The sequence below is a fragment of the Hippoglossus stenolepis genome, chromosome 18 (genome assembly GCF_022539355.2).
Source record: "Hippoglossus stenolepis isolate QCI-W04-F060 chromosome 18, HSTE1.2, whole genome shotgun sequence".
Classification (NCBI taxonomy): domain Eukaryota; kingdom Metazoa; phylum Chordata; class Actinopteri; order Pleuronectiformes; family Pleuronectidae; genus Hippoglossus; species Hippoglossus stenolepis.
The window spans coordinates 5351927-5360675 of record NC_061500.1 but is presented as its reverse complement, the minus strand read 5'-3'; the positions used below and the strand labels follow the sequence as shown (position 1 = coordinate 5360675).

Genomic DNA, 8749 nt, shown 5'->3' with positions numbered 1-8749 from the left:
CTCATTGTTTACACAACATTCTGTCAGAAAGGAAACTTCCTGAAACAACAGGAAAGATCCAGTGATGTCAGCACTTCTGACAAAACAACCACTTCTAGTTCTATTAATACTTTTACTAGTTATTTTTACTTCGAGTGTTTCCTTCCAGTAGTTTCTAACATCTGATAAAATATTTATTTCATTCAAGGTGAAGTCCCATTTTAATATAGTGACAATAGTTTTAGTGACATCTAGTGTTGAAGTCTTGCAAATGCAGGAGGCTTCTTGATCATTCAGGAAAGATCCAGTGACGTCACAAGTCCTGACTAACAGCCCCGCCCAGTGGAGAGCTGTGGTAACGACTGGAAAGTTCCTGAAGCCTCTGGAGCTCCTGCAGTCAGAGAATAAAAGCTGAGACCGTCCCACAGCTGAGACACAAAGCAACAGCAGCAGCACAGAAGAGACTCACAACAAGACGACTCCACACTGAACTGTGAAGATGCTGTGCTCTCATGGACTCCACTCGGCCCTCAGTCCCTCCATCAGCTTCTACTGGCCTGTACGCAGCCTGCGGCCTGAGGTCAGACCTCTGCTCCAGCAGCAGGATCGACTGCAGAGGGACCTACAGCAGCTGTGCAGCAGTCTGCAGCTGATGGACACACTTCAACACCACATCCTGGGGGAGAAGGAGCGTCTCCAAACCAGCGAGGCCGAGCAGCCGGCCTCCTTCCAGCTGCAGAAAGACGGAGAGACCTTTGGCCTGACCCTGGACACTGAAGGCTTCTCCCCAGAGGAGCTGTGTGTCAGGCAGGTGGGCAGGAAGCTGAGAGTCAGCGGGAGGACGGAGAAGAAGCAGGAGGACGGGAAAGGCTCCTACTCCTACAGGCTCCAGGAGTTCAGACAGGAGCTGGATCTGCCTGAAGGGCTGAAGCCTGAAGCCGTCACCTGCTGCCTGGCTCCAGACGGGAAGCTGCACATCCAGGCAGCCAGAGCTCCACGTGCTGAGGAGGCCGAGAGAGAGCTGACGATCCAGAGGAGCACAGAGGAGGAACCACAGCAGAGTGTGTGTTCACACACAGAAGAGAGGGAGACAGACGACAGCACACAGGACCAGGCTCAACACAAGGACTGATCTCAATGCTGCTGTGAACATGTGCTTCTAGAAAAGAGTTTAATGATGATTCTGTTTTTCAAAGTGTAATCAATTAATACACTGGAAATATATAAACTGTATTTTATATAAATGAATAATGATCATGTTTGTGTTTGTATGTATAAATAATCATGATTAAATAAATATATTACAACTAAATTCATATTTCTTTGGTGTATTATTTAATTATTATTTTAATTTACCTAAAATATGAGCAGGTAAATCTTACAAAGTGCAAAATTAAACATGAAAAACAAGAAGGACACTTCCCATAGTTACAAAATGCAACTGACATAACTGATGATTCCGTTTTTTTATGGAAGCTTAATCAATAAATGCACTAAAAATGTAACTGTTTCTCTTTGACTTCTTATTTTTCTGTTCTGTCATAAAATGTAAAATTTGTATTGTGTCTTGTTCGGGTAAAAAATATAGAACTTGAAAGTAAAGACAGCTTCTTCTAAATCAGGGTTTGAACAAGAATTAACTGTGAATTTAAATCATTAACACTGACAGTTACTCTATAACTTACTTTCATGATCGTTGGGATGTGATGATACATTCACTGATTATCTTTTGTGTTTTATTCTTCTCTATGTGCTGCAGATGTGTCATATGTTAAATTCCACCCATTGGATCATGAGAAAAAAAGAAAAGAGGTCGCACTGAAATCAATTATGTATGATGGTAAAATTCATCTCTGTTAATAATCACAGTTTCACAAGTTCCTCAGTAAAGATGAACCAAAACTGTTTAATAACATGAGGTTATTTTATGATCTCCTGTAATATTATATTATGAGAATCAAACTTATAAATAATTATGTGAAATCAATACTCACAATAGCTGAGTCAACTTTTATACTTTTAGTTTAGATTAAAGATGTTTTTCTATCCTCATTAAGCTGAGTGAATTATGTGATTCTTACAAATAAACTGTCAGTATATATATATATATATATACTTTGAAGTGAAACCATTGAAATTAGGGTCATATATTTATTTCATATTTAACACATTTTCATTAAGTACTTCTTTCAGGTGATTTACTAATCATGACTGTTTTTCACGTTAAATTTAGTTCTTTGTCAGATTTACCAGCTCAAGTTTTGGGTAAATTAAAACAGCAAAAATAACACACTTAAGAAATATGAATGTAGTTGATATATTTATTTAATCAGGAATATTTATACATACAAACACAAACATGATCATTATTCATTAATATAAAATACAGTTTATATATTTCCAGTGTATTTATTGATTACACTTTGAAAAACAGAATCATCATAAAACTCTTTTCTAGAAGCACATGTTCACAGCAGCATTGAGATCAGTCCTTGTGTTGAGCCTGGTCCTGTGTGCTGTCGTCTGTCTCCCTCTCTTCTGTGTGTGAACACACACTCTGCTGTGGTTCCTCCTCCGTGCTCCTCTGGATCGTCAGCTCTCTCTCGGCCTCCTCAGCATGTGGAGCTCTGGCTGCCTGGATGTGCAGCTTCCCGTCTGGAGCCAGGCAGCAGGTGACGGCTTCAGGCTTCAGCCCTTCAGGCAGATCCAGCTCCTGTCTGAACTCCTGGAGCCTGTAGGAGTAGGAGCCTTTCCCGTCCTCCTGCTTCTTCTCCGTCCTCCCGCTGACTCTCAGCTTCCTGCCCACCTGCCTGACACACAGCTCCTCTGGGGAGAAGCCTTCAGTGTCCAGGGTCAGGCCAAAGGTCTCTCCGTCTTTCTGCAGCTGGAAGGAGGCCGGCTGCTCGGCCTCTCTGGTTTGGAGACGCTCCTTCTCCCCCAGGATGTGGTGTTGAAGTGTGTCCATCAGCTGCAAACTGCTGCACAGCTGCTGTAGGTCCCTCTGCAGTCGATCCTGCTGCTGGAGCAGAGGTCTGACCTCAGGCCGCAGGCTGCGTACAGGCCAGTAGACGCTGATGGAGGGACTGAGGGCCGAGTGGAGTCCATGAGAGCACAGCATCTTCACAGTTCAGTGTGGAGTCGTCTTGTTGTGAGTCTCTTCTGTGCTGCTGCTGTTGCTTTGTGTCTCAGCTGTGGGACGGTCTCAGCTTTTATTCTCTGACTGCAGGAGCTCCAGAGGCTTCAGGAACTTTCCAGTCGTTACCACAGCTCTCCACTGGGCGGGGCTGTTAGTCAGGACTTGTGACGTCACTGGATCTTTCCCGAATGACCAAGAAGCCTCCTGCATTTGCAAGACTTCAACACTAGATGTCACTAAAACGTGTGTCACTATATTAAAGTGTCACTTCACCCAGAATGAAATAAACATTTTATCAGATGTTAGAAACTACTGGAAGGAAACACTCGAAGTAAAAACAGCAAATGACTGTAGCCACTATAGTATTAATAGAACTAAAAGCTTTGGCATGTAGGCATATTTAATTACTACATATAAACTAAAATAACTGCATTATTAAATTAATCTCACATTGCCTCCATACCTTCTTCCTCATCATAGTTCAGCAGCTCAGAGATCGTTCTCAGGTTCACAGGATTTACTCTCCTGCAACCACATTACTCTGAAACCACTGTCTGCCCATTAGGACTGAAATCAATGACGGAGACCAGACAGGGAAGAGGAAATAATTTCTACTGAGACTGAGACATAACATCCTTTAGAATTTAAGATTTCTTATTCGATTTATGATTTGCTCATATAGGAGAACTGCTCAGTGTGGACGCAGTGACTCTCCCTCTCTTAATCCGTCTTCTCCTTTTGTTGTTTTTATCTCCAGTTTCATTCTCCCTGGAGGATTCTCATCTCCAGGGAGAGAGGATTCCCATCTCCTCCTCGCCATCCTCCAACATGTTCCCTCCTTTGTTTTCACGTAAAACTGTCTCATTAAGACAAAAATGCATTTACTTAAAACATTTTAACATGTAACTTTTTCATGGTTTCGCTCATACAACCAAACTTGTCTGTATTGTTTCTGTATTCTGTAGAAAGTCAGGATCCAAAACAAAGTTAAAAAAATCACATCTTTCATATTTGTTTTACATTTACCAACATGCAAATCAGCGCACTTACTGTGACCAACTCTTTTTAATGCAGGTGCATATACACTCAACTGCGGATTTTCATAATGATCCAAGTGACCTCACATATTCTCCAAAGGTCAGACTCTAAATTCTCTGGGTTTATCCACCTTTATTTTGACTCATTTTCTGCCCTTCTAAACAGATGGTATGGTCAGTGGCTCAATCAAAATATAATTTTATTATATGACTATAAATAAGACAAATAAATATTGATATTTTGTATGTTTTCAGAGACAACGTTTATTTACCTTAGAAAATCATACATTTTTAAAGCAATCCAGCCACAAAACAACATTAGGCTTGGTTCATCTCTAATTATACCTCATTCCTCATAGTTTGAAGACAACTGCATAACATTATCAGTCAGTTCTTTGATTAATTGAAATTCATAACAGGAAAAAAAAAAAGTCAATCTTGCTGGAATTTGTTGAGTTGTGTAAAATTTGGAAGCCCCTGTTTTCCCCAGAACAAAATAAAAGACATCAGCGTGTGACTTTTGTGTAAATCATTACAAAACTTACCAAAGGCTGCACATGAAACCGTTAGTTTCATCTGATCGGGTATATTTACTACAGTGTTGAAATTGAATCTTGTTTGCTGACTTAACCTGAGTAAAACATGAGAACACACAAATTAAATCATGTTCATCAGTGAACAGATCACAAAGACATTTACAGTATTTTGTATTCACAATATGTTAGGTATTCCATTAATATCGTCTTTATAGGGTCATGACATGAGAGTTTTAACCTGAAAGAGTACAAATACACAATCAGTATTGATTAAAAAACATTAGTGTAATGCCCTCTAAACAGATGTACCCTTGAGGTAGATCAGTCTAGTTGTGTAACTCTTTAAAGGTAGATTACATGGGTCCATCATTAGGCACAACCTGCTTGACAGGAAGATGCAACCACAGTGTCCACATGTTTTCAAGTGCGGTGGCTGCATTTCATCCCGTCCTCAATGAATCCTATTTGGCAGGCAAATGAGCCTCAGCATTGACCGGGGAGATTCTGCAGCTGGTTCCACAGCGTCAGCATCTCCTTGGGACTGCGTCTGTGAACCAGCAGCACAGATCTGTACGCGCACGGGTTGCCCCTGTCCGATTCCGGGAGGTCAAATGTCAAAAAGCCCGGGTGATGGCCGGGAGTGAGCCCGAGTCTGTTCAGGCACATTCCCAGGTACACATCGTCTATGGGGAAGAGGCGCACCCTCGCCGACACCTTTTTCAGTCGCATTGCAAGCGAGCGAGAGTACACCACCCCTCCTCCACCTGCGTACGGAGGGTAACCGCCTTTGTAGAAGCGTTCTGGTATGTAGTATTTAGTGGAGGGTTCACGGTTTGGCATTGCGTTGTAGATGACCTCCCCCACGAACAAATCCAAGCCGCTATCATTTGTATAGGGCCTCCACCGGTCGTGCTCCTCCCACTTTTGGTGCAGGTAGTCCAGCAGGGCGCCAGTCCGAACAAAGACATCATCGTCGCCTTTGAACACGAACATTGCGGTGGGGCAGTGCTGCTGGAGCCAGTGCCAAAACAGCGAATCCTTCAGTGTCAGGTTATAGAAGGTGTCTCTGAAATCCCACTGCAGGATGTCCCCATACTTCTGGTTCTCGAGATCCAGCAGGTTGGTGAGGTTTGGGTGGGGGCCTGTGCTCGAGTCCTGCCGTCCAAGTAGAAACACTGTGCGCACTAATCCGCCTCTCTTATTCGAGTCCATCTTCACCACGCCGCTGCGTCCCCACGTTTCTCGGATAGCCTGCCTGTTTTCAAAGTTCCCCACTTGGGATTTGACGGCCATGAGGAGCATGGGGTTACCCAGACCAAAGCTGCTGTTCTTCTTCCTACACATACCAGGCTGATTAATAAGGAGGGGGTACTCCCTGCAGTGCATGGACCTGATAAAAGCCCTCATTTGTTCTGGCAGGCTGTTTAAATCATTCACACGAGGGACCGAGCACTTGTGCGACAGGCAGTCAGAGAGGCACTCATCCTCAATTTCTGATAAAACCTTCGCTTTCAGCTTCACCCCGGTGGCGTTTCCTCGCAGCAGAGGATTGTGCTGACGATCCCAGACGTGCTGCAACTGGTTCCACAGAGCACTGTCCTCCAGGCGGAGGTTCCAGAAGGGGCCGAGCGGGTGAGAGGCCAGAGCGGAGGAGTTGGCAGAAATGCCCGGGGCGACGTAGTGGAGGGATATTTTCGGAGGAGCGTAGGTGATGGTGACGAATATGGTCACCATGACATAAATCAGGAGGTGGCCGGTCATCATGCAAGGCAGCAGGCACATGCACAGCAGTCTCCCGTTGCATTTGCAGATTCTGCCCATTGCCTGTGGTTAACGAATCAGACACACACCTGCACACAGATAAGCAAATAACGAGTTAGGAGATATGGGGAAATCAGGAAACTTTCAAAGAGCAGCATGTTTTTATCCTTATGTTCTTTATCACTTCTCTTTTGGATTATTGCAATTCTCTCTTCACCTGCCTGACCAAAGGTCTACATAAATTACAGCTCTTCCAAAACGCAGCAGCCAGACTCCTCAACAAATCTGCTAAAAGAGCAAACTCCAATTTTGGCTTCTCTTCATTGGCTTCCGGAAAATTGATATTAAGATTTTATTGCTGACTTTAAAGACCCATTCTGGACTTGCACCTAAGTCGATTTCAGATACTTTATGTGCCCGGTGGTGACCTTGGTGTCCCCAGCGAAAGCCCTACTTGATATTCCACAGTCCTGGCTGACAACCAGAGGTGAACAGGTCTTTCCTGTCAGGGCTCCTGATCTTAGGAACAATCTATCTGAGGAGATCACTCTGCCAATCTCCTTATCCTCTTTTAAATCTCCCCTAAAGACTCATGTGTGCTTTCTCCTAGTTTTAACCTAACTGTCTATTTAACATTTTTATAAAAATTATAATTTTATAGTATCTCGTTTTTACTCTTTGCTCATCATTAACTTTTATTTTATTACATTTATTTTTTCAATTTTACATAATTTCTGTATCTTTCCTCCAATGCTGTGTGATCTTCAACTTGCTTTTAAATGGTCTCTTTTTTAATGTTTCCTGTTGTTTGTTTTTGTCTATTTTTCATCTTTAACTTGTGAAGCACCTTGTAACTGTGTTTTAAAATGTGCTGTATAAATATATTATTATTATCATTATGATATGATTTGATGTTCTTCAAAAACCTAAATACCAAACAGACATCACTCTTCAGGGCTGGGAATGGCTATTTTTATTAATTTGTTTTCTATATCTTTTTAGTTTATGTTAACTGTCATCATTAGCCTTTTATTATCATATATTCAGTGTACTATCCTATTTATTAACTCACTAAACTGTGCAATATTCACCTCTGTCAGTGCAATTCATGGCTAATGTGCAATCAGTTACACTTTATATTCTGTTTACACTGTGTATATTATTTCTATTCAACCAATTATATATTTATATTTTCCTTTGTTTTATATTGCATACTTACTTATAATTAATTTACTAATGTGATCTTATCTTATCTTATCTTATGTGCGGTGCAGGCATGGGTCTACCTGGGAGAGCTTTATATATCAAGCACTGAAGTCAACCCTCTGGAGCTTCTGTCTCCTTGGTGATGGTCCAGTGAGGGTTATTATCTGTTCTTGTCTACACACTCAGAGCATCAGTTCTACCTGCTGCTAGGCACACGGCCCCTGTAGACACAGTGTGGAACAAGCATTATGCATTGAAGTGGATCAACTCCTTCTTTCCTTTGCTCTTAAAACTTGGGTAAATATTGGCACAGCGTTGTTGAGTGCTTCACAGGTGTGCTTCACCTCTTTCTTTCCATAGTTTAATTGAATGGTTAATTTGTTTATCTGCAGCAGTAGGGATGTTTTTAAATGACCTAGTTCCACTGAATGGACAAAAGAGAAATGGATTATCATTTTGGATAATAAGCCTTGCAGCCAGAAAGTGTCCCAACACATGTTGCTCCACAGGTCATACAGCATTATGGAGTCAGTCTAATAACAGCCAACTTCCAAACCTGCACTGAGTCAAACAATGAATAAAAGTCAAAGGTCAACGTTACTTACGAGTGAGTGAACGTCTCTCGTTGGGTGATCGACAGGTGAGAGACACACTGATTTGTGGTGTCCACCTTTGGGTTTCCGTCTTTTCATCCGGCTTGGTTAAAGGCTGGCTGCAACACGGGAGGTCTGCGGGGCATCATTAGTGTGAATGATGAAGTGAAGCATCATTCAAATGGAGGATCCGACAGCAGCCGCTCCTGCAGTTTAACCCCCCGGAGCAGAGCAACAGATCTCAGGTGAGGCGGACCGTGCGCACTGGGCATGCGCCTCATGGCTCCTCGACGCCGCGGCGCGTGGTTAGGAAAATGAATTCCCTCAGGACAGACACACACTGATTCAAACATGGGAGAGCAGCGGCACCACTCGAGGATTTCTCTCTCTCACACACACACACACACACACCACACACACACACACACACACACACACACACACACACACACACACACACACACACACACACACACAGAGAGAGAGAGAGATTGCTTTGCA

At 42.8% G+C, this 8749-nt stretch overlaps 3 protein-coding genes across 3 annotated transcripts; 1 reads left to right on the top strand and 2 right to left on the bottom strand.

Moving 5' to 3' along the window:
• Positions 1–357: 357 nt before the first annotated feature.
• LOC118125838 (heat shock protein 30-like) lies at positions 358–1269 on the top strand. Its single transcript, XM_035184866.2, has one exon. It carries the CDS (start codon positions 479–481, stop codon positions 1109–1111), a length of 633 nt encoding a protein of 210 aa, XP_035040757.1. The 5' UTR covers positions 358–478; the 3' UTR covers positions 1112–1269.
• Positions 1270–2315: 1046 nt separating this feature from the next.
• LOC118125827 (heat shock protein 30-like) lies at positions 2316–3227 on the bottom strand. Its single transcript, XM_035184849.2, has one exon. It carries the CDS (start codon positions 3095–3097, stop codon positions 2465–2467), a length of 633 nt encoding a protein of 210 aa, XP_035040740.2. The 5' UTR covers positions 3098–3227; the 3' UTR covers positions 2316–2464.
• A 1171-nt stretch (positions 3228–4398) lies between these two features.
• On the bottom strand, positions 4399–8627 carry si:dkey-175m17.6 (N-acetyllactosaminide beta-1,3-N-acetylglucosaminyltransferase 2). Its single transcript, XM_035184891.1, has 2 exons — positions 8261–8627; positions 4399–6538 (listed from the first exon to the last, which is right to left on the bottom strand). The coding sequence occupies exon 2, from the start codon at positions 6507–6509 to the stop codon at positions 5172–5174; it is 1338 nt and encodes a 445-aa protein (XP_035040782.1). The 5' UTR covers positions 6510–6538; positions 8261–8627; the 3' UTR covers positions 4399–5171.
• Positions 8628–8749: the final 122 nt, after the last annotated feature.